This window comes from Somniosus microcephalus, chromosome 2 (assembly GCF_052327205.1).
Source record: "Somniosus microcephalus isolate GS21.2 chromosome 2, FLI_Smic_1.0, whole genome shotgun sequence".
Classification (NCBI taxonomy): Eukaryota; Metazoa; Chordata; class Chondrichthyes; order Squaliformes; family Somniosidae; genus Somniosus; species Somniosus microcephalus.
The window spans coordinates 184,987,777-185,014,446 of NC_140988.1; the positions used below are offsets into that span (position 1 = coordinate 184,987,777).

General features: G+C 44.9%; 1 protein-coding gene across 1 annotated transcript in view; it reads right to left on the bottom strand.

Moving 5' to 3' along the window:
- Window positions 1-26,670, bottom strand: part of LOC147123156 (uncharacterized) — a 48,917-nt gene that overhangs the window by 3,817 nt on the left and 18,430 nt on the right. Inside the window, exons 3-5 of the mRNA XM_085968036.1 lie at window positions 23,090-23,193; window positions 9,618-9,771; window positions 6,402-6,619 (exon numbers count right to left, since the gene is read on the bottom strand). Of these exons, the coding sequence (XP_085824162.1) occupies window positions 6,402-6,619; window positions 9,618-9,771; window positions 23,090-23,193 (476 nt within the window). The remainder of the gene's footprint in view (window positions 1-6,401; window positions 6,620-9,617; window positions 9,772-23,089; window positions 23,194-26,670) is intronic.

Here is a 26,670-nt window from a genome sequence, read left to right on the forward strand (position 1 = left end):
AAAATAATCAATTTAGAAAGCAGGAAAGGGCAATAAGTATACTAAATCGATGAGGAAAGAGAGAACTGGCACATTCATATGTACTCAGGATGACACCTCAGACATGAGATTTTATTATGTAGATGAATAGAAAAAGATAGAGATCCCCGGGAGTGATTTAGGGTAACAATCTTAGCAACGATACAAGCAGTGAGAGTAAACCATGAAGTTGGAGCGGCTTATATAACCATGTGAACCCTGAGATAGGTTACTACCTTGAAATCATTCACAGGCGTACCACAAAGAGTATTTGCCAGGAGAAGGCAGAGGTAGATAGATTCTTGATAAGCAAGGGGGTGAAAGGTTATCGGGGGTAGGCGGGAATGTGGAGTAATCAGATCAGCCATGATCTTATTGAATGGCAGAGCAGGCTAATCCGAATTTGTATGTTCGTAGAAGGAAGGGTTGAAAAGCGTACAATGGCAGGCTGCCTAAGTGCATGTGCACTGTTTTCAGTAAGTATTTGACATAGAGTGTGTAAATGGGAGATCTGCATATAAGAACATAAGAAGTAAGAGCAGGAGTAGGCCACACGGCCCCTCGAGCCTGCTCCGCCATTCAATAAGATCATGGCTGATCATCGACTTCAACTCCACTTTCCCGCCCGATCCCCATACCCCTTGATTCTCCTAGAGTCCAATAATCTATCTATCTCAGCCTTGAATATACTCAAAGACTCAGCATTCACAGCCCTCTGGGGCAGAGAATTCCAAAGATTCACAAGCCTCTGAGTGAAGAAATTTCTCCTCATCTCGGTCTTAAATTTGGGGGTGTGGGGCCAGGTTCCAAATGGAGCATGGTCACTCGGACTGTTCCAGGGAGAGGACACGTTCAGACCGTTACTGTATTTGAAGTCTGAATTAATTATTTGTATACAGGGAATGTTTATACTTTAGAGGGAAGGGTTAGAGTAAGAGTGCAATTGACAAAGAGGGGGAGGAATCAAACATTGTAATTTTTAACATGCATACTTTCTGGACAGCCCTTTGTGTTTTATTTTTGAAAAAGATGACTTCAGTTTCAACAATTCCTTATAAGTGAAATGTAAACGTGTAGTGTATGTACCCGTCTACCTTTAAGGAAACTATTGTATGTAACCGTTCACCTTTAAGAGAACTACTTTAGGTGTGGCACTACTTGTTTGGCTTCTGTATACTGTAATACCGACGGTGACCACACCGGTATATAAGTGTTGTGGCATGATTCCTTGGGCAGATTCGCCCTGACCTTCGAATAGTAAAGACCTGTTTGTTTGTTATTCCTGAAGTCTGTGTCGTTATTAACTGTACAACCCACAGACTTTACAGTGGCGACGAGTCCGATCGTACCCTGCGGCAAGACTACCAAAGCAACTAAAGAGCGTCGAAGAGAGGCAACCGCCCTCGTCGTTCTGCTGGAAGAAAACACGAGGCTGCAGCAATAGAAAGGAGGAAGACTTTAGCAACAAAAGCTTCCATCAGCAACAGGCACTGACTACCCTTCTACCATGGTGCGGAGTGAGCCGATCAGCAGGAAACAAGGCGGCCGCGGAGACTGTGAGTAGTGAAAAGTGTAACGAAATCCGGAGGATAAGGGCTGTGCACTCGACCACGGTCGAGGGGGAGCAGAGCTGGTCAGGAAGGCGGGTCCAACGGCATCGTGAGATAGCCGGACCGCGATCGGCGGGAAAAGCCGGGCAGCGACCGAAGCCACGAAGCGCTGAGACCGGGAGCAGGCGCGGGAAGAGAGAAACTCAGCCGCAGCCGGGGAGGGAAGCACCGGACTGCGTGAGGGCTGGGAGGCGAACGGGAGCCGGGCGTGTGGGAGAGGCAGAGCCGACCAAAGGAGGCTGCGCGAGAGCCAGTCCAGCGGCTGAACTGTTCTCCACCAACGGGGTACCCAGCGCCGGTAGAGCCGAACGTGGGGGAGAGAGAGACAGAGCCGAGCAAGGGGAGAGAGACTGCGCGAGAGCCAGTCCAGCGGCTGAACTGTTCTCCGTGAACGGGGTACCCAGCGCCGGTAGAGCCGTGCGAGCGGGAGAGAAAGACAGAGCCGAGTAAGGGGAGCTGTGCAGAAGCCAGCCCAGCAGCTGAACCTGTCCGCTGTGGGGAAAGCGTACCCCTCCCACCAGGGAAGAAACGCGGGAAGCCGCCATTAGGCGGAGAAGACGACAGACGCGGGAGACCGCCATTGAAGGGGCGGGGAGAGAAGGAAAGAGCGGGAAACCGCCATTTTCGCGGGAAAAACCGCCATCTTAGAAATAAATAAATAATAAATAAGAATTTAAAGAAATACTTGTGCTGCTCCCAAGGAAAGGAAGATGCCTAAGCGAGGGAATATTAACGATTTTAATTCTGAGATAGAAGACTGGGCTACGTACGTGGAACGCATCGAGATCTATTGTGAAGCCAACAAAATAGAGGAAGACGATAAAGCGATAACATTGCTAAACTCGATGGGCGCAAAGACATACGGGCTCTTGAAGCATCTACTAGCACCAGCTAAACCGGCGGATCAGACTTTCGAAGGGATTGTGGCTGTTCTGAAGGACCACTTGAACCCCACACCGTTGATGTTGGCTGAACGATTCAAATTCTATGCAAGAACGCAACGGAAAGACGAAAGCAACGCGGAATATTTGGTCGAACTGCGTAGGCTAGCGAAATGCTGCCAGTTCGGAGGGAATCTGACAGAGGCACTGCGAGACAAGTTCGTATGCGGATTGTCCAAGGAAGGGACACAAAAGCAACTACTCGAAGAGAACGACCTCATACTTGACAGGGCTGTCCTTATAGCCGCATCGCACGAAGCCGCAGCGAAAGGAACGGCGGAAATGCAGCTAAAGGCGGCGGCACTCGGGGTGGACCAAATTACCTCAAGTACAACAAAATGCTATCGTTGTGGGAAGACAACACACGACCAGAATCAATGCTGGTTTAAGAACCAAGAATGTAGGAAATGTGGCAAACTGGGTCACATCGCTAAGGTATGCCGGTCAGGGAAGAAGACCAACAACCAAAGGAAGCCACCACAAGAAAAGTACAACAAGGTACACAAGGTGGCTGAGAAGAGTTCAGACGAACAGAATTCAGACTCAGACCCAAACAGCCAGGAGCTGGGTAGTCTGAGAATTCACAATGTGAGTAAGGAAGCTGACCTACAAACTATCTGGGTCATACTAAAAATAGCTGGAGTCCAAGTAAGAATGGAGTTGGACACTGGATCAGCTCTATCAGTCATAAATCGAAGGGACTACCAACGGCTATTCTCTCACATACCCTTAAGAAATACCAAGTTCGTATTGCAGACATACACGGGGCATAAGGTATACCCTGTGGGGAAGATAAGAGTCAAGGTGAGAGATAGGGGTAAAGAACACCCAAGAATGAACTTGTACGTATTATCTGAGGGAGGACCACCACTTCTAGGATGAGAGTGGATCAAGAAAATAGACATGGAATGGCACTATCTAAAAGCCATAATGAGTGAGGACTCGGTGCAAGCTATCAGCTCAGATTCTGAAACGGATGACGATAAGACCAACTCAAATATGGAAGACAAGGCTAAAATGAACTTGCCGACTATGGTGGAGAAAACGAAGACATGCATAAAGGCTTATGCTACCGAGAAGAATAAAGCTTCAGAGCAGAACTCCAGTTTGACAGAGAATTCTGAGCCTGTTCAAGTTAAGGACTTATCCACGACGGAAGAACACCGAACTCGGACTCAAACTTATTTCAAAGTACGACAACAATTAGAACAGTTGAGTTACTGTCTCGTACAAGAGATGAAAACAATGGAAAAGTTCTGGGACACCGAATGGGAGAACCTGGAAAGACAGCAGAGGCAGCTAGCTCAAGCAAAGAGCGACCATAGGGCCATCGTGACCAATTACCGATCACATCTCCCTTATGATGTTCAGGAGTTAGAATATTTGCATGATCTAGAGATACAGCATAAAGGCAAACCACGCTACACTGAGGATTTTGTTCTGCAATTGGAGACGGAGCTAGTGCAAGCAAGGTTAAGAGAAGCTGAATCGCAGTGTGCACTTAAAGATATGCAGAAAAAAATCTTGGACATGGAAAAGAGAAACGCTTCTTTACCTGATGTGAATAATGTGGCCATGTTGCAAGAGGAGCTTATAGGGGCGAAACTGAAAGAAGCTAAGCAAAGGATGTTGGAACTTGAAACACAGAACCAAATCAGCAGTAACCAGCTATGTCGAGCAGAGAAGGAGTGCTATGGTCTACATGAGAAGGTGCAATATCTCTCAGCCCAGAATAAGGGACTACTCACTCAGTTAAATGAAAGTAATCGGAAAATGGCTGAGATAGACTGCAAGAATAAAGAAGATTTGATGGCAGTGAGACTTCGAGGGGCAGATAGCATAGCAGCCTTGGCTGAACTCCAACAGGAAATTGCGAAAGAAGCAAATGAAGAGGAATCTTCAGGAAGCCAGGATGTTCCAGTTCTTCTCTACGACTCCTTACAAGCAGAGTGTGAGAAGTTGAAAGAACAGTATGAACAGGCCCAGGCTACAATCCTGGAGGGGGTTAACTCGGCAACCTCCGAAAAGCTAGTTTCAGTAGAAGCATATGAACAACTAAAGGTTGAACATGAGCAAGAAGTCCAAAGGCTGCAGGAAATTCTTGATGAGCTCAAGGCCAAGACAGACTCATCGGTAGAAGTTCCATCCATAGATGAGAAATTAGAGGTGAAAGACATGGCAGAACATGAAAGACAAGATGTCCAAGAACTCATAAAAATATTGAAGGAAACCCAAGACAAATATGAGGCGGCAATGTCCGAGGTTCAACAACTTGAAGAACAGATTCAACTGGGAATCCTTTCAGTGGAAGAAAAGGAAACTGTAAGAAACACAGAGACTGTAAGAATGGTCCCTGAACATGAGCTAGAGAGCATCAGGGCGCAACTTTTCCGAGCGTTGAAAGCCAAAAAGTACAAGAGGAACAGAAGGTGGAAGCATTGGAGGAAAAGGTGGATGAAATGGAGAAGACTCTGATCCACAGTGTTCCAGTGGAAGAGTTAACGGTCAGCCAACTCCTTCATATGCTGAGGGAAAAGACTCTGCAATGGGAACAATCTGAACACGAGCTTCAATCTTCAACGGGAAGGAGTTCGGAGCTCTCAAAAGTTTGGGAAATAGCTGAGGTTGCAAAACAGACTTTACTGGGATGCCAAAAGTACGCTGAATCGCGTCTATGTGAACAACAGAATGTTGAAACAGCTGCTCCAGTAGAAGGATTGAATAGCCCGATCAATCAATCCCCGAGGGAAGGGGAAGTATTGAAATCACAAATGAGGTCATTAGTGAAGGATTTGCAGGAAACCCAGGAAGAGCGGGATGAAGATGAATGCATGAAGAAGTCTTTTCAAGAAAGATGTCTAGGGAAGGAACCACAGTCAGCTAACGTCCAGATGGGTAAGGAGGAAGTAGAAGGCCCTCTCGCTGGCCTAACTCAGGACGACCCCGAATATTACCATGACCTGTTGAGTGACACTGAATATTACGAGGATCTGGTCTGCCCAGTTTGTGAGGAAAACTCCCAAAGTGCTGAAATCAGGATGAAACACTTAAGGTCTAAGGAACATAGAGAGTTGGTGGCGCTACAGCTGGCAGCCGAGAAAGGAGCCCCGAGAGTCTCAAAAAGGCAGAAAAGAAAAAGAAGAGGCAGAAGACAATAACTATCTAAAATATTATCACTTCTACCAGCTCAGGAGGGGACCTACGAAAGGAGCTAAATTAGTTTAAAAGTGGGAAATTATCAAGACAGCCAGTATTATAAAAGTCGGCACTGCCAGTTCAACAGGACGAAAGTTCAAGCTGTTACGTCAAGGAAAAGGCTATGGAGGAGTCACACTATCCATGTGAACCGGCTACACCAAAGAGATGTTGTTCGGACCGAGTCAAGATCGGAGACTGAATCTGTGAACTGTTCCCGCAGAGACTGACTTTGTGGACTGTTTCCCACCGAGATTATATCTGTAAAGTGTTTTATATGAAGTTGAAGATATGTATGTTAATGGGACTCTGTAAGTAATAAGCTAAAAAGGGAGGATTGTAGTGTATGTACCCGTCTACCTTTAAGGAAACTATTGTATGTAACCGTTCACCTTTAAGAGAACTACTTTAGGTGTGGCACTACTTGTTTGGCTTCTGTATACTGTAATACCGACAGTGACCACACCAGTATATAAGTGTTGTGGCAGGATTGCTGGGGCAGATTCGCCCTGACCTTCGAATAGTAAAGACCTGTTTGTTTGTTATTCCTGAAGTCTGTGTCGTTATTAACTGTACAACCCACAGACTTTACAAAACGTACTGGTATTAATTTCAAAGATAGGTAGCAGGCTTGTACCTTTACAATGTCCAACCATTTCTTCATCGAGCACATGTTGGCATCACAGTGAAATGGGTTCTGAGCCAATTTAATGCCCACAGCACCACCTACTGACCGAACAATGGGATTGAGTGTCTCTTTGGAAAGGGTGACCAGCTCATTCCTGGACAAGTCCAACAGCCTCAGATTCTTCTGAGAGTTGAAGGCTGATTTGCTGATAAATGTAATTCCCGACCCTGCAAAAACAATTCATAGTTTTGAAGTGAGAGAATTCTATGTAAATGGAAAGTATAGACAAAGGGTTCAAGTGTTAAACTGGGCCAAGCAGTGACATGTTAATTTATGTTGCAGTTAACTGTGACTATTAGTGTATACATGTATGTCATATCTTGTTTGCAAGAAGACAATCAAAGGTTGAATGGGATAAGATAATTAAGTAAATAGCTTGCATAAACGATTGGCTAATATATTGGCCAACACAGTAAAAATTATTTTGTAACCAGACCTATCAGTCAATGAATACGAAGACTCATCAGACATTGAAAAGTGACATTTTCTATATGTTTCCCACAGTAGCGGTGTTTGCTTTACGGGGCCCCTGTGCAAAGATTTGGTTTTGGGCCTTTACATTTTACTGGGCAGTGTTACGAAATACTAGATACTTAATCTGGTGTCAGATCAGTTGTCTGAACTTCTTCACCTGTTTATTTAACAAAAAAAAGACGAATCAGATGAGCTGAAAGAAAATAAATTGAGAGGAACAAATGACAGCTTGGTCAGGATCTCTGCAATGGATTTGATTCAATTTGTAATTCTATGTGTTACACAACAACAACTTGCATTTATATAGTGCCTTTAACATAGTAAAACGTCCAAAGGCGCTTCACAGGCATGTTATCAAACAAAATTTGATACTGAGCCTGCTTATGAAAGTAACTGCAAGCGCGAAAGTAAACATTAAAAAAAAGTCTGAACCTTAACCCTATATTTCCATGTAAGAACATAAGAAATAGGAGCAGGAGTAGGCCATTCGGCCCCTCGAGCCTGCTCCGCCATTCAATAAGATCATGGCTGATCTTCTACCTCAACTCCACTTTCCTACACTATTCCCATATTCTTTGATTCCCTTAATATTCAAAAATCTATCGCTCTCTGTCTTGAATATACTCAATGACTGAGCCTCCACAGCCCTCTGGGGTAGAGAATTCCAAAGATTCACCACCCTCTGAGTGAAGAAATTTCTCCTCATCTCAGTCCTAAATGGCCGACCCCTTATTCTGAGACTGTGACCCCTGGTTCTAGACTCCCCAGCCGGGGGAAACATCCTCCCTGCATCTACCCTGTCAAGCCCTGTAAGAATTTTCTACATTTCAATGAGATCACTTCTCATTCTTCTAAACTCCAGAGAATATAGGCCTAGTCTACTCAATCTCTCCTCATAGGACAATCTCCCCATCCCATGTGAAAAAGTGAATTGACAACGGTCAGAACTGTGAAATGTTACAAACAAAAGAAATAAATGAATGACATGCTGGAAATACACATTGGGTCAGGATCTGTAGAGAGGAAAAACAAGTTAATGTTTTGAGCAGAACTCTTCAAAATTGAAAACTATAAGATAAATAAGCATTTTAGTAAAATAGGAAAAAAACAATCAACATTAAATACTGCAATCCGAGAGGAAATTAATGGGTTACCTAGCCTGACACCTGCTTAAAGGAAAGCTGGAAATTAAAGTTATCTCAGTGAGGGAATGAAAGACATTAAAAAAAAACAAAGGAATGCGCAAACAGATAAGATGGTGCAAGGCTCAGCCAAGGAAAATCTGGGGATATTTGGAAAGAAACCAAAAGCCTGTGTGTGCAGATCTAAAATGAAACCAAAATGAAGGATATAGCTGAAGACTGATGCTACTATTGCCAGTGTTCAAACAGGGGCTACAGAGTTCCTTGGAAAAATATAAGACATTAGGAGAGATTTTCCACTTCACTATTCCCAGTGTAAACCAAAAGCACAAGTTGGCAATTGTGCATCCAGACCGTGGGTTTCCAATTTCCAATTTCCAATTTTAATCTCTGATGTTCCTGACGCTTGGGTTGAGAATAGTTGGATCAGTGTAGAAGGCCAAAGAGAGAACAGAGTGGGAATTGAAGGAGAAGTCAATGGGAAGGAAAATCGGGCAGGGTGTAAAATAGATATATCTGCGCTCCTCTAATTCTGGCCTCTTGAGCATCCCTGAATTTAATCGCTTCACCATTGGTGGCCGTGCCTTCAGCTGTCAAGGCCTTAAGCTCTGGAATTCTATTCCTAAACCTCGCCGCCTCTCTACCTCTCTTTCCTTCTTTAAGACACTCCTTAAAACCTACCTCTTTGACCAAGCTCTTGGTCATCTGCCCTAATTTCTCCTTATGTGGCTCGGTGTCAAATTTTGTTTGATACCGTTCCAGTGCAGCGCCTTGGGACATCTTACTATGTTAAAGGCACTATATAAACACAAGTTGCTGTTGTTTTGTTTTAGGTGCCGACTTGCTGTCGCCCACATCCCGCCTCCTGGTAACAGTTCAAATCGACCCCTACGTGCAAATTGTTGTGTAACTGGACTGTGCTGTGGCAAGAGGTGAATGGATGTGTTGTCGCTGTTGCAGATCTATTTGAAAGTGTAAGGGGAAGAGCAGCTCAAAGGAGAGATGGCAGAAGAATGAAAAAGGTATTCTAGAGGGAGCACTCCCTCTGGAACATAGAGGGGTGAGGGGAGCAGAAGATGTAGTGGGATCATGTTGTAGATAGCACATGACGATCTGGTGAATACAAAGGCTGGAGTGACAGAAGGTGAGAACAAGGGTTGGACAGGATGAGAGCAGAGGTACAGGAAATGGAATAGACACAGATAAGCATCACATCGATGACTGTTGAGGGGAAAACCTAGCAGCAGAAAAAGAATTCCATCAAAATGCTTGTTTTTCTTTCAGTTTTCAGCTCTTAATTTTAATCAAAACCGGAACCTGACTTTCCTCTTAATGGGCCTGCTGAGTATTTCCATCATCTTCTGTTTTTATTTCTAATTTCCCTATATACATGTCAATCAATACCTAGGCTATGTGACAAAATAAATTACAATCACACAATTTCAATGAACTACAGGTAAATTAGAATGTACTAAAACGCCTCTTAAAGTTTATTTCGTCTAAAATTATTTAACATCCAATAAAAAGACTAGCCAGTGTCCACTGTTACCTGAAAATCGTAGTGTCTGTAGTTTGGTAAGTTTATAAAAGTACTGAGATAATACTCTATCAATCTTATTATCAGATAAGTCCAGGTCCTGAAGCAGTTGCATTTGATTAATGACTGGTACAAATGTGAGGTTGAGGCCTCTGAGAATCAGCACCTGTGGGAAATAATTAAACTTCAGTCAGAGTCTTTTAGTGTTCTGTACACATGGAGATATTCACATCAACACTTTTCAGCCCAAAATGTTTACCAGCTCCTCTGAGGAAACTCCAGAGGCCTGATCTCACTGCCTTCCTTCATATTTGCCTGTACTTGTGCCTGACTACATCTGTGTATGGTTCTAAACTGGTGACTAATAAAATTGCCTGACTTTAGCACATCAGATTTATCAGATATTTAGCATATTCTCCATTTTTGTTGTGCTGATCATGAATGTAAAGTTCCAGAGACCTTGGAAACCTGGACCGGCACAAACTGGACTTTTATCAGAGTCTGGGTAGGATGTTTACAGTCAGTCTGACCTCTGTAATAGAAATGCTGCATTTAGGGAAACATTTAAAACAGAGTCCAGTAAAAATATATTCCGCTAAAAAAAAAGAAACTAAACACTAATGAGACCCCATGGATGAATAAGGACATGAGGGAAAAACTGAGGGTAAGGAAAGAGGCATATACTAAGTACATGGACAGCAGAGGAGAACATGACAAGGGAGAATACGAAAAGATTAGGAGAGAAGTCAAAAAAACAATTGGGAAGGCAAAGAGGAACTATGAAATTAAATTATCAAGGAACATAAACCAAAATAGTAAAATATTCTACAGGCACATAAATAAAAAAAGGAAAGTCAGGATGGGAATAGGGCTACGATGGGACGGTCAGGTTAAAATCACAGGCAGCGTTAGCGAAATGGCAGAAATATTAAATAATTACTTTGCTTCAGTATTTACCAGGGAGACAGATCAGGTGGACATGACATCGGAAGATGAGATTAGAAATGATATAACCGTATTTAAAATAAAAAGGAGAGATATTAAATAAACCAATCAAATTAAAAAAGGATAAAACCCCTGTTCCTGACGGATTACATCCGAGCATTTTAAAAGAATCTAGGGATGAGATAGCAGAGGCATTACTACACATATTTAATAATTTGTTAGAACAAGGTGTCGTGCCAGAGGACTGACGGATAGCTAACGTAATACATATATTTAAGAAGGGAGATAGAACATGTCCAAGGAACTATAGACCAGTCAGCTTAACATTGGTGGTGTAGTGTCCGGGTATCAATAATACTCGGACTGCAGGAGAACAATAAAACAAGTATTTACTGAACAGAGGGGAACTCAAGACTGACGTACAGAAGCCTGCTCTGGCTTTATATACAGGGGTGGTCACTGCCGGTACTGCAGTATAGAATCAGTTCTTCTCTTAAAGGCACATACACAACAATTCCTCCCCTTTTAGATAAACAGTACATAACATTCATTTAACAACTAAATAATAGCTAATTACAATTACAATTTTCTCTGTACTATATACATCAACTGAAATAATCATTTATAAGTTCAGTCTTTGAGGAGGCTTCCTGATCCTGACTGGATAGCACCCTTCTTGAGTATCCTGTTTCTGCGGCGGAGTTGATTCTGGTTCATTGTCATTGGTTGGTTCGTCAGCTTCCAATACCACTGCTTCTGAGGTAGACGCAATCTGTACTTCGGGTTGATCACCAGGTGCACCTGCTCGTGGTATGGGTTTGGCTTGTTCCTGTGACTCTAGAATCTGGTCAGCATGGCATCTCACGATGCTCTCTCCAACATCCACTGTGTACATTAGTGGTCCCTGCTGTGTGCATATCGTTCCTGGCTGCCATTTTTCTGTTCGGTAGTCGCGGGCCAAGACTGGTTGCCCTATCTTGAAGCTCCTGGTTGGCTTCTCATTTATGTGCTGGAATTGCTTATCCTCAACATCTCGTCTTATGTTTGGTTTGAGCAAATCCAGGCGACATCTTAGCCTTCGGTTGAAGAACATTATGGCTGGAGCTTGGTTGATGACTGCATGTGTCGCATTCCGGTAAGCAAACAAGAAATTATCCACCTTGTGTTGTAGTGGTATGTCATCATTATTCATTGCCTTTATTGCCTTTTTAAAGGTCTGAACAAACCTCTCAGCCAATCCATTGGTGGCTGCATGATATAATAATAATAATAATTCAACTTTATTGTCATTGTACAATGCACAAGTACATGAACAACGAAATGTGATCTTGCAAGCTCCCATGAGTCCAGTACAAATAACATTAACATTAAACGTAAATAGCACCGTCCTGGGAGAAGCAAAGCCGCTGTGTCTGTGCGCGCCGCCATTCCAATTCCACCATTCCTACTGTCCGACAATCTTCAGCCCAACGCCCGGGCCTGCTCACCAGCCGCCCCTCCCGGGGCTCCTTCCGTGACCTTCTCACCAACCGCCCCTCCTCGGGGCTCCTTCCGTGACCTTCTGCACCTGGTCTTCCCTGATGGTCACCCCTCCAGGTACTAACCAGGCCTGGCTCTGCTTAGCTTCCAAGCCTTGCCAGTGACCCTGTCCCTAGTCCCAGGATGTGTAATGTTTCACCCCATTATTCCTCAGAAACCTCCGGAAATCCTCGGACTCAAACTGTGGCCCATTGTCGGAGCAAATCTGTTCTGGCAAGCCATTCCTGGCGAAGATGGTCCGTAGGACTGCAATAGTTTTCTCCGTGGTGGTGGAGGACATTTTGATGACCTCTGGCCATTTCGAATGGGCATCCACAGCGATTAGGAACATTGAGTCCATAAATGGACCAGCAAAATCAATGTGTACCCGTTGCCATGGAGATGAGGGCCACTCCCATGGATGTAGCGGGGCCTGTGGTGGAGCATTTTGGACCTTCTGGCATCCTGTGCATCTCTTGGTCATATCCTCGATTTCTTTATCGATTCCCAGCCACCACACAAACGCCCTGGCTAGGCTCTTCATTTTTACCCCTCCCAGATGACCCTCATGAAGCTCATTGAGCACTCTATCTCTCAACTTGTGTGGATCCCGAGTGGTAATTCCACCCATCAAGGTCCCCCGGCACACTGACAGCTGTTCTCTCCTTGGCGAGAATGCTGGCAACAGTGAGTCGCCATGTGCTGGCCATCCCTTCACCGTCAAATCATAGACCCGAGAGAGTGTCGGGTCATTTCGGGTTTCCTTCTCTATACTTGAGTTTGTAACAGGTAGACATTCGACTATGGTCGCATGGAATATCTCAACAGGGTCCACTGCAGGTGCTTCCTCTACCGTAGCAACGGTAGGCGCGACAGCCCATCAGCGTTTCCATGCTGTTTCGTACCCTTGTACTCTATGTCGTACTGATGTGCCCCTAGAAAAAGTGACCATCTTTGCAGCCGTTGTGCCGTCATCACCGGAACGCCCTTCTTTGGGTTAAAAATGGAGACCAGGGGCTGATGATCAGTCAGTAGGATGAATTTCTGCCCGTGCAGATAGTGATTGAACTTCTTCACCCCCCACACCATGCTGAGGGCCTCCCTGTCAATCTGGGCGTAGTTACGCTCGGCTGAGGTTAACGAGCGCGACGCAAAGGCTATTGGCCTCTCTGAACCGTCAAGGAATTTGTGTGACAGCACCGCTCCGATGCCATAGGGAGACGCATCACATGCTAACCGAATCGGTAGTGTTGGATTGTAGTGGGCCAATACTTCTTTTGAAGTGATTAGGCATTTACATTTCTGAAAGGCACGCTTACACTCATCACTCCATTTCCATGTTACTCCAGTTTGCAGTAGTGCGTTCAGTGGGTGCAGAATTATAGATAAATTCGGCAAGAACTTATGGTAGTAGTTCACCAACCCGAGGAACGACCTCAGTTGCGACACATTTTCCGGTGCTGGAGCCTTGACTACAGCCTCAATCTTGTCCGGCGACTTGTGCAACCCTTCCTCATCAATCATGTGGCCACAATACGAGATTTGTCTCCTGAAGAACTCGCATTTGGGGCGGTTGGCTCGTAGCCCATATTCCTGTAATCTTGTGAGCACCTGCTCCAGGTTGGCAAGGTGTTCACTGTCATTTTCGCCCGTAACCAGGATGTCATCCAAATAACACTGGGTCCCCGGGATCCCTTGCAGGACTTGTTCCATCGCCCTCTGCCAAATAGCTGGGGCTGATGCTACCCCGAATACCAGTCGATTGTATTGGTAAAGGCCTTTGTGAGTGTTTATCGTGAGGTATTTCCTAGATGCTTCTTCCACCTCCATTTGTAGGTACGCTTGGGCCAGATCAATCTTTGTAAAGCGTTTCCCTCCAGATAGTGAGACGAAAATATCTTCTATCCGTGGAAGTGGATATTGTACTGTGTGCAGGACTGGGTTCACAGTTACCTTGAAGTCCCCACAGATGCGAACCTTCTTCGGTTCCCCAGGCGTGCTGCTCAAAGATTTCTTCATTACAGGAACGATGGGTGTGGCCCACTCGCTCCAGTCCACCTTGGACAGCACACCCGAACACTCCAGACTCTCCAGCTCTGCTTCAACGGCTGGGCGGATCGCGTAAGGTACCGGTCTGGCCTTAAAAAATTTTGGGTTTGCGTTATCTTCAATTTTTATCATTGCCGTTACTCCTTTTAGAGTCCCAAGTCCTTGTTGGAACACCTCTTTCGCGTCAGTTAGAATTTTTGACAGTCGTCCAGGTGTGACGTCATCATCCTTTTTATCAGTCACAGTTAGCGCCTGAATGGAATGCCAATCCAATTGTATTTTTCGGATCCATTCACGTCCCAATAATGGTGGTCCTCCATCTGGTAGTATATATAGATACAGTTTCTGTGTTTCCTTGCCGTTGTATTCAACTGGCACCCTTATTTTTCCTCTGGGGTAGACTTTTTGCCCCGTGTATGTCTTCAGTACAATGGACATGTCCTTTAAGGGTATGTGTGGGAATAGCCGCTCATAGTCTCGTCGATTCATGACAGTTAGGGCTGATCCTGTGTCCAATTCCATCTTTACTGGGGACCCTGCTATCATGAGGGTGACCCAAATGGTTCGGTGATCCTCCTTTGCGATCACGTTGTGTAACTTTAGACAACTTAGTCTCCTGTTCCCGGAGTCCTTATCACTCTCCTGATCTTCTGAACTACTATCTGTCAGTTTCTTTACTTTCTTGTACTTTTCCTTAGTAGTTCTTGTAGTGTTGGTTTTCTTTCCCGACCTGCAGACTCTTGCTATGTGTCCCATTTTCCCACATTGCCTGCATACTTTGTCCTTAAACCAGCAGTCCTTCTGATCATGGGTTGTTCTGCCGCAGCGATAGCACTTTTCTGCTCCATACGCCATTTCGTTAGCGCTGTATTCTTGTGGTTTCTGTTGTATTTCCGCAGCTCCCCGTGCTGCTGCTTCGTAGGATACTGCCACGCTGAAAGCCTGTTCTAGCGTCAGGTCCTTTTCCGAAAGTAGTCGCTTCTGGGTTCCTTCACTCTGGAGCCCGCAGACAAACGTATCCCGTAAGGTGTCTGCCAGTCCTGCTCCGAACTGGCAGTGCTTCGATAACTTGCGTAGTTCCGTAAGATAGTCAGCATTGTTCTCATCTTTGTGCTGGTTTCTTTTATGGAACTTGAATCTTTCTGCTATCAGCAGCGGTGTAGGGTTTAAGTGTTCCTGTAAGATATTAACAATCTCTTCAAAACTTTTCTCCATTGGTTTAGCTGGGGTAATTAAATTCCGCAATAGGCCGTACGTTCTCGCGCCCATCAAATTTAATAATACCGACGCCTTCTTTCCATCGGCCACCTCATTTGCCTCGCAGTACACTTCAATTCTTTCCGCATACGTGGTCTAGTCTTCTACCTCGTTGTCGAAAGCAGTGATACTGCCACTCTTCGGCATCTTGAGTGATTTAAAATGGTGCCTCCCGCGCTTTTTCTTCTTCCCCAATGGAATAAAATGGCGCCTCCCGCGCTTTTCCTCCTTCCCCAATGGAATAAAATGGTGCCTCCCGCACTTTTCCTTCTTCCCCTTGCTGCCACACTGCTCCTAGCATTCTACAGGGTAATGGCGGCGACCCGTGGCTTCAGCGCGTATCACTTTTCCTTCCCCTCGTTCTATCCTCTCCATGCTGCCTGGTTCTTGAGCACCGACCGCACCCTGTGCGCTCCACCCTCTCTCTCTCTCTTCCTCCCGATGACGCTGCACGGCCCCTTTGCAGAGCCGCTCGATCGAGCCTGAGCCCGCCGCAGTCCGGAAGGGTCAACGCACTACCTGCTACCAGCACGACTTGCTGGATCACCTCGACTGGGGAGCCAGGCCCAGATCTCCACAGCCTCCCCTGCAACTCTCCGATGGATCCCTGGGCGGTTGCCCGCGGTCGACGCCTGCCGTTCTGACTTCGACCTCCAAGAAGCTTCTCTTCAGGGAAAAGATCCCCGTGAGGTGATGCAGTACTGCAGGTGAGTTCGAACCTGCCCGTCGCCAGTGTAGTGTCCGGGTATCAATAATACTCGGACTGCAGGAGAACAATAAAACAGGTATTTACTGAACAGAGGGGAACTCAAGACTGACGTACAGAAGCCTGCTATGGCTTTATATACAGGGGTGGTCACTGTCGGTACTGCAGTATAGAATCAGTTCTTCTCTTAAAGGCATATACACAACAGGTGGTAGGAAAAATAATGGAATCCCTACTAAAGGAGCGAATAGAAGAACATCTAGAAACAAAAAATATAATAATGAATAGTCAACATGGATTTCAAAAGGGAAAGTCTTGCTTCACCAACCTCATTGAATTCTTTGAAGAGGTAACAGAGAGAGTAGACAAGAGTAATGTAGTAGATGTAACTTATCTAGATTTTCAAAAGGCCTTCGATAAGGTACCACATAATAGACTAATGAATAAAGTCAGAGAATGTAGGATCAACCAAAGGAAGGTCATTGTGGTGGTTGGAGGTCAATCATCACAACTCCAGGACATTACTGCAGGAGTTCCTCAGGGCAGTGTCCTAGGTCCAACCATCTTCAGCTGCTTCATCAATGACCTTCCCTCCATCATAAGGTCAGAAGGGGGGGATGTTCACTGATAACTGCAAAGTGTTCAGTGCCATTTGCAACTCCTCAGATTATGAAACAATCCATTTCCGCATGCAGCAAGACCTGGACAACATTTAGGCTTGGGCTGATAAGTGGCAGGTAACATTCGTGCCACACAAATGCCAGGCAATGACTATCTCCAACAAGTGAGCGTCTAACCATCATCCCATGATATTCAATGGCATTACCATCGCCGAATCCCCCACCATCAATATCCTGGGGGTCACATTGACCAGAAACATAAATACTGTGGCAACAAGTGCAGGTCAGCGGCTGGGTATTCTGTGGTGAGTGTCTCACCTCCTGACTCCCCAAAGCCTTTCTACCATCTACAAGGCACAAGGCAGGAGTGTGATGGAATACGCTCCACTTTCCTGGATGAGTGCAGCTCCAACAACACTCAAGAAACTCGACACTATCCAAGACAAAGCAGCCCACTTGATTGGCACCCCATTCTCCACCTGAAGCATTCACTCCCTCCACCACTGGCATACCATGTCTGCAGTGTTACATCTACAAGATGCACTGCAGCAATTCGCCAATGCTCCTTCAGCAGCACCTCCCAAACCCACGACCTCTACCACCTGGAAGGTCAGGGCAGCAGGCGCATGGGATCACCACCACCTCCAAGTTCCCCTCCAAGTCACATACCATCCTGACTTGGAAGTATATCGCGGTTCCTTCATCATCGCTGGGTCAAAATTCTGGAACTCCCTCCCTAACAGCACTGTGGGGGTACCTTCACCACACGGACTGCAGTGGTTATAGGAACATAGAAACATAGAAGATAGGAGCAGGAGCAGGCCATTCGGCCCCTCGAGCCTGCTCCGCCATTCAGTGAGATCATGGCTGATCATCCAAATTCAGTACCCTGTCCCTGCCTTCTCTCCATATCCCTTGATCCCTTTAGCCTTAAGAAATATATCTAACTCCTTCTTGAATATATTTAATGATTTGGCCTCTACTGCCTTCTGTGGCAGAGAATTCCACAGGTTCACCACTCTGGGTGAAGAAATTCCTCCTCATCTCTGTCCTAAATGGCTTACCCCTTATCCTTAGACTGTGACCCCTGGTTCTGGACTCCCCAACCATCGGGAACATCCTTCCTGCATCCAGTCTGTCTAGTCCTGTTAGAATTTTATAAGTTTCAATGAGATCCCCTCTCATTCTTCTAAACTCCAGCAAGTATAAGCCCAATCGACCCAATCTCTCCTCATACGTCATTCCTGCCATCCCAGGTATCAGCCTGGTGAATCTTCGCTGCACTCCCTCCATGGCAAGAACATCCTTCCTCAGATAAGGCGACCAAAACTGCACACAATACTCAAGATGTGGTCTCACCAAGGCCCTGTACAACTGCAGCAAGACATCCTTGTTCCTGTACGCAAACCCTCTCGCTACGAAGGCCAACATACCATTTGCCTTCTTAACCGCCTACTGCACCTGCATGCTTACCTTCAGCGACTGGTGCACAAGGACACCTAAGTCTCGTTGCACTTCCCCTTCTCCCAATCTATTGCTATTTAGATAATAATCTGCCTTCCTGTTTTTGACACCAAAGTGGATAACCTCGCATTTATCCACATTATATTGCATTTGCCATGCTTCTGCCCAATCACTCAACCTGTCTAAATCATACTGGAGTTTCTCGGCATCCTCCTCACAGCACACATGCCCACCCAGCTTTGTGTCGTCTGCAAATTTGGAGATATTACATCTAGTTCCCTTGTCTAGATCATTAATATATATTGTGAATAGCTGGGGTCCAAGGACCGATCCCTGCGGTACCCCACTAGTCACTGCCTGCCACTCGGAAAAAGACCCATTTATTCCAACTCTTTGCTTTCTGTCTGCCAACCAGTTCTCTATCCAAGTCAATACCTTGCCCCCAATCCCATGTGCCTTAACTTTACACACTAATCTCTTATGTGGGACCTTATCGAAAGCCTTTTGAAAGTCCAAATACACCACATCCACTGGTTCTCCCTTATCTATTTTATTAATTACATCCTCAAAAAATTCCAGTAGATTAGTCAAGCATGATTTACCTTTTGTAAATCCATGTTGACTTTGTCCGATCCGGTCACTGTTTTCCAAGTGCTCTGCTATTACATCTTTTATAATGGACTCTAGCATTTTCCCCACTACCGATGTCAGGCTTACCGGTCTGTAATACCCCATTTTCTCTCTACCACCTTTTTTGAATAGTGGGGTAACATTAGCTACCCTCCAATCCATAGTTACTGTTCCAGAGTCTATCGAATTTTGGAAGATGACCAGCAATGCATCTACTATTTCTAGGGCCACTTCCTTACGTACCCTAGGATGTAGATTATCAGGCCCTGGGGATTTATCGGCCTTCAATCCCGTCAATTTCCCTAACACCATTTCCCTACAAATACTGATTTCTTTCAGTTCCTCCCTTTCATTAGACCCTATGTTCCCCGACATCTCTGGGAGGTTATTTGTGTCCTCCTTTATGAAGACGGAACCAAAGTATTTATTTAATTGGTCTGCCATTTCTTTGTTACCCATTATAAATTCCCCTGATTCTGACTGCAAGGGACCTACACTTGACTTCACCAATCTTTTTCTCTTCACATATCTATAAAAGCTTTTACAGTCAGTTTTTATGTTCCCTGAAAGCTTACTCTCATACTCTATTTTCTCCCTCTTAGGTAATCCCTTTGTCCTCCTTTGTTGAATGCTAAACTGCTCCCAATCCTCAGGTTTACTGCTTTTTCTGGCCAATTTATATGTCCTCTCCTTGGATCTTATGCTGTCCCTAATTTCCCTTGTTAGCCTCGGTTGAGTCACCTTTTTTGTTTTATTTTTATGCCAAACTGGGATGAACAAATTCTGTAGTTCATCCATGCGATCTTTGAATGTTTGCCATTGCCTATCCACCGTCAACCCTTTGAGTGACATTCCCCAATCAATCCTACCCAACTCACGCCTCATACCATCGTAGTTTCCTTTATTTAAATTCAGGACCCTAGTCTCTGAGTCAACTACTTCACTCTCCATCTTAATGAAGAATTCTATCATATTATGATCGCTCCGACCCAAGGGGCCTCGCACAACAAGATTGCTAATTAATCCTTTCTCATTACATAACACCCAGTCTAAGATGGCCTGATCTCTAGTTGGTTCCTCGACATATTGGTCCAGGAAACCATCCCGTATACACTCCAGGAATTCCTCCTCCACAGTATAGTTACTAATTTGGTTAGCCCAATCTATATATCCTTTTTGCCTATCTTTCCTGAATATTGAATACCCCTGGATGTTGAGTTCCCAGCCTTGGCCACCCTGGAGCCATGTTTCCGTAATCCCAATCATATCATATTCGTTTACCTCTATTTGCGCAGCTAATTCATCCACCTTATTACGAATGGTTCAAGAGGTGGCTCACCACCACCTTCTCAAGGGCAACTAGGGATGGCCAATAAATGCTGGCCTTGCCAGCGATGCCCACATCCCATGAATGAATTAAAAAAAAGTCAGGGGACAAATAGCAGAATGGATAGCTAGTTGGCTTCAAGACAGAAAGCAGAGAGTAGGAGTAAAGGGTAGCTATTCAGAGTGGCCGAGGGTGGAAAGTGGGGTCCCACAAGGATCAGTGCTGGGACCACTGTTGTATAATATATATTAATGATTTAGACTTTGGAATCAAAAGCACAATTTCTAAATTTGCAGATGACACCAAATTGGGGGGGATAGTCAATACTGAGGAGGACTGTAACAAATTACAGGAGGGCATTAATGAACTTGCAGGATGGGCACATAATTGGCAAATGAATTTCAACACAGATAAACGTGAGGTATTACATTTTGGTAAGAAAAATAAGGAGGTCACTTAATGCTTGGAAAGTAAGAATCTAAATTTGGTGGAAGAGCAAAGGGACCTTGAAGTACAAACACACAAATCACTAAAGGTAGCAACGCAGGTTAATAAGGCAATTTAAAAAAATCAAACTAAGCACTAGCAGAGTGATAGAATTGAAAAGCAGAGAAGTTATGCTAAACTTGTATTGAACCTTAATTAGACCATACCTGGAGTACTGTGTACAATTCTGGTCGCCATAACATAGAAACATAGAAGATAGGAGCAGGAGTAGGCCATTCGGCCCCTCGAGCCTGCTCCGCCATTCAACGAGATCATGGCTGATCATCCAAACCCTAGCACCCGGTCCCTACACCGACAGCCATCCCACCCAAGCCCTATCCCCGTAACCCCACGTATTTAATCCCCCCTAACACTAAGGGCCAATTTTTATCATGGCCAATCAACCTAACCTGCACATCTTTGGACTGTGGGAGGAAACCGGAGCACCCGGAGAAAACCCACGCAAACACGGGGAGAATGTGCGAACTCCACACAGACAGTCACCCGAGGCCGGATTTGAACCCGGGTCCCTGGCGCTGGCATTCACTTAGGTCATGGATGATATAAAATGGATACAGAGGCATTGGAGAGGATGCAAAACAGATTTACAAGGATGATACCAGAAATGTGAGGTTATACCTATCAGGAAAGGATGAACAGGCTGGGTCTCTTTTCTCTTGAAAAGAGAAGGCTGAGGGGTGACCTAATAGAAGTCTTTAAAATTATGAAAGGTTTTGATAGAATAGACACAGAGAGAGTGTTTCCACTTGTGGGGAAGAGCAAAACCATGGCTAGCTCATTAGACGGAAATAAATATAACATAGTCAGACACAGAATGTTCAGGAAGCATAGCAACATAAGCACAGGAATAGGTCATTCAGCCCTCAACCCTGTTTCGGCATTCACTTAGGTCATGGATGATCTGTACCTCAACTCCATTTTCCCGTTTTTGTTCCATATCCCTTGATACCGTAACTCAACAAAAAGCAATTGAGTGCAGTCTTGAAAATTTCAACTAACCTATCATCCATAGCCTTTTAGGGGAGTGAGTTCCAGATTTCCACCACCCTTTGTGTGACCAAGTTCTCCCTGACATCATTCCTAAATGGCCTAGCTCTAATTTTGAGATTTTGCCCTCCTGTTCTGGGTTCCCCCACCAGAGGGTTAATCTGTATCTACCCTATTGAATCCCAAAATCATTTTAAACACCTCAATTAGACCACCTCTCAACCTTCCAAGCTCAAGGGAATACAAGCCAAGTTTATGCAACCTGTCCTCATAAATGTAATGCATGATTGCTTCATGGCCCAGTGCATTGGGCAGCCACAATAGGCAGTTCTCTCTCCAACCTATTGATGGTAAGGTTCTGAGGGGGATTGACAGGGTAGATGCTGAAATGTCGTTTCCCCTGGCTGGAGTGTCTAGAGCTCGGGGGCATAGTCTCAGGATAAGGGGTCGGCTATTTAAGACTGAGATGAGGTGGAATTGCATCACTCAGAGGGTTGTGGATCTTTGGAATTCTCTACCCCAAAGGGCTGTGGATGCTCAGTCGTTGCATACATTCAAGGCTGATATAGAAATATTTTTGGATTCGAGGGGAATCAAGGGATATGGAGATCAGGTGGGAAAGTGCAGTTGAGGCCAAAGATCAGCCATGATCTTATTGAATAGCGGGCTCAAAGGGCTCCTAATTCTTATGATCTTATGTAAGTAACCCAACAGCTGACAGAAAGCGGAATTTGAGGCATCTAGTGACCATAACATGATTAATTTCAATATGACTATCAGATTCAACATTGCCCAAAACAATAATCTAGATGTGTACAATTTTAAAAGGGCTGGCTACTAGGATTTGAGAGAAATAGTTTATTAACATCCCAAGCCCCTGGGAAGGGATGGTATCCATCCTAGGTCAGCAAGAGACCGGGATGAAATTTGTGAAATGTTGATAATCATCACAGGGAGTCACCAAATCTTGGAAAGGTGTCCTTAGATTGGAAACATGGTACCCATATTCAATAAGGAGACAAATGTAATTTGGGCAACTACAGACCCAACAGGCTAACCTCAAAATCTGGTAAAATACTGAAATTGATTATCAGGAACAAATTTAAGGACTATTTGTATGAGAATTATCTCGTGGATTACATGGTTTTAGAGGGGGAAGTTTCTGCCTGAGTAATCGCTTTGACTTTTTTGAGGAAGTGGAGAGTGGAAACCCATATAATGTGCATTTAGATTTCCAAAATGCCTTTGATAAAGTTCTTTGTGAAAGGCTACTAATGAAACTCAAAGCAGAGGGTTAAGGAATTGGCTGAAGAAAAGAAATCAGCAAGTACATTACTTTTTATGGGCGTGATGGGACTACAAGCCCTCTTTATTATAGATCAATGAGCTGAGAGGGACCGAATGGCCTCAAACATCTGTATCTAGCTTCACACCTTGTCAAGTCATTGTTCCCCCCGTTAAACCTTAGTCTTACCTTAATTTTTTTGAGAGGAAGCAGTGCTTGATATTGAAAGTCTTGAAACTGCACTTGTGGCCCGAAGTACAGCTCTCTGAGCTCCTGCAAATTCTGAAAAGCACCTATTCAAAAACAAAGTTCATTATAAAAATATTCCTTTAATACCAGTGTGTAACATTTTGAATTACAGCGGCGTAGATCTTCGTCTTCACGCCTGGTCATTAATCTGACAGAGCGGATTATCCACCCGCCATAGAAACTACCCGATTTTCATTCCCAGATGGTGCAGATGAAAATTTACCCCACTGTCTGTAAACTTGAAACAAAGATCTGATTCTTATTGATATGGTGTATCTTATGAAGGGAGATTTTACAAATATGTGCTCCTACTGTGCACCTTTGCATTCCAGGGGTGTGTATTGGAGATTTGGGCCTGGAGAACAGTGGGTCTCACAGAATTTCTCATCTATGGGCAGAAAATCAAGCAGGGTTTGTGATCAGCCCAAGCTGACTTTCCTCTGTGTGATCCGATATTCCCTGGCCGAGGAACATGGACATTTTCCCCCGCTGTCAGGAATTACAACAAAATAGATTTTTAATATTCAAAAATCTGTACTTTTGAAGTTCTTGTTAAAACCATATTTACCATCATAAGAACATAAGTACATAAGAATTAGGAGCAGGAGTAGGCCATACGGCCCCTCGAGGCTGCCCCGCCATTCAATAAAATCATGGCTGATCTTCGACCTCAACTCCACTTTCCCACCCGACTTCCATAATCCTTTGATTCCCTTAGAGCCCAAAAATCTATCTCAGCTTCGAATACACTCAACGACTCAGCATCCACAACCCTTTGTAGTAGAGAATTGCAAATATTCACAACCCTCTGAGTGAAGAAATTACTCCTCATCTCAGTCTTAAATGGCCGACCACTTATCCTGAGACTATGCCCCCTCGTTCTAGAGACTCCAGCCAGGGGAAACAACCTCTCAGCATCTACCCTGTCAATCCCCCTCAGAATCCTGTATGTTTCAATGAGATCACCTCTCATTCTTCTAAACTCCAGAGAGTATAGGCCCAATCTACACAATCTCTCATCATCGGACAGTCCTCTCATCCCAGGAATCAATCCAGTGAACCTTCGTTGCACCGTCTCTAAGGCAAGTATATCCTTCCTTAGATAAGGAGACCAAAGCTGTGCACAGTACTCCAGGTGTGGTCCACCAAGGCCCTGTACAATTGTAGCAAGATTTCCTTACTCTTGTACTCCAACCCCCTGGCAATAAAGGTCAATATGCCATTTGCCTTCCTAATTGCTTGCTGTACCTGCACACTAACTTTCTGTGTTTCCTGTACGAGGACACCTAAATCTCTCTGAACGCCAACATTTAATAGTTTCTCACCATTTAAAAAATATTCTGTTTTTCTATTTTTCCTACCAAAGTGGATAACCTCACATTTCCCCACATTAGACTCCATCTGCCAACTTATTGCCCACTCAATTAATCTGTCTGTATCCTTTTGCAGGCTTTTTGTGTCCTCCTCACAGCTTACTTTCCCACCTAGCTTTGTATCATCAGCAAACTTGGATACACTGCACTCGGTCCCTTCATCGAAGTCATTAATTAGATTGTAAATAGCTGAGGCCCAAGTACTGATCCTTGCAGCACCCCACTAGTTACAGCCTGCCAACCTGAAAATGACCCGTTTATCCCTATTCTTTGTTTTCTGTCCGTTAACCAATCCTCTATCCATGCTAATACATTACCCCCAACCCCATGAGCTCTTATCTGAAGAACATAACAACATAAGAAATAGGAGCAGGTGTAGGCCATTTGGCCCCTCGCGCCTGCTCCACCATTCAATATGATTATGGCTGATCTTCTACCTCAAATGGGTGATCACCAGACAGAAGAGGAGGACCAAGAAGGTTGTGCAGGAGTCCCTGGAGTGCATCGCGCTCTCCAACCAGTATTCTGTTCTGAGTATTGGTGAGGGCAATGGTTCCGCTGGGGAGTGCAGCCAGAGTCAAGTCCATGGCACCACAGGTGGCTCAGCTGCACGGGGGGTGGAGGAAAAAGAGTGGAAGAGCAATAGTGGTAGGGGATTCGATAGTTAGGGGAGCAGACAGGTGTTTCTGCGACTCCAGTATGGTGTGTTGCCTGTTGTTCTGACGAAAGGACATTGACCTGAAACGTTAACTCTGTTTTTCTCTTCACAGATGTTGCCTGACCTGCTGAGTTTCTCCAGCATTTTCTGTTTTTATTTCAGATTTCCAGCATCTGCAGTATTTTCTGTTTGTATGGTGTGTTGCCTCCCTGGTGCCAGGGTCAAGGATGTCACTGAGTGGCTGCAGGACACTCTGAGGGGGGAGGATAAACAGCCAGAGGTCATTGTTCATATCGGTACCAACAACATAGGCAGAAAGAGACATGAGGTCCTGCAGGCACAGTTTAGAGAGCTAGGAGAGAGATTAAAAAGCAGGACCTCAAAGGTAGTAATCTCCGGAATACTCCCGGTGTCACGTGTTAGTGAGTACAGGAATAGGAGAATAGAACAGGTGAATGCGTGGCTGGAGAAATGGTGCAGGAGGGGGGGCTTTACATTCCTGAGGCATTGGGACCATTTCTGAGGAAGGTGGGACCTGTGCAAGCCCGGACGGGTTACACCTCAACAGAGCCGGGACCAATATTCTTGCGGGGAGGTTTGTTAGTGCTGTTGGGGAGGGTTTAAACTAGCTTGGCAGGGGAATGGGCACCAGCATATAGGAGTAGAAGAGAGGAATAAGGTGCATAAAAGAGTGAGTGTGTTGGATAGTACTAGAGAAGATAATACTAGAGGCGGTATTGTACCATATTAGATAGGAGCAGACTAAGAAAGACTACAAAAAATTCAAAAATGGGTTTAGTATGCATGTACGTAAACGCACAGTGTGGTGAATAAGGTTGGTGAGCTACAAGCACAATTAGCCATGTGGCAATATGATGTTGTAGCAATAACGGAAACGTGGCTTAAAAACAGTGGGGACTGGGCACTTAATAATCAAGGGTACAAGGTGTTCAGAAAAGATAGGGAAGCAAAAAAGAGAGGTGGGGTGGCAGTGCTGATTAAGGAAGACATTGGAAAGGGAGGATGTTCTTGAGGGGACAAGGACAGAATCCATTTGGTTAGAGTTGAGGAGCAAAAAGGGTATGATCACGCTATTGGGGGTATTCTATAGGCCTCCAAATAGTGAGAGGGAGGTAGAGGAGCAAATCTGCAGGGAAATCGCAGAGATATGCAAGAGCTATAGAGTGGTGATATTGGGGGACTTTAATTACCCAAATATTGATTGGGATAATGCTAGGGTAAAGGGAAAGGAGGGGGAGGAATTTCTGAAATGTGTTCAGGAGAATTTCCCTGACCAGTATGTTCTTGGCCCAACTAGGAAGGAGGCATTGCTGGATCTGGTGCTGGGGAATGAGGTGGGCCAGGTCGACCAAGTGTCTGTGGGAGAACACTTGGGTATGAGTGAGCATCGTATCATAAGATTTAGATTAGCAATGGAAAGGAGCAGGGAACAATCTAGAGTGGAACTTCTAAACTGGAATAGGGCTAAC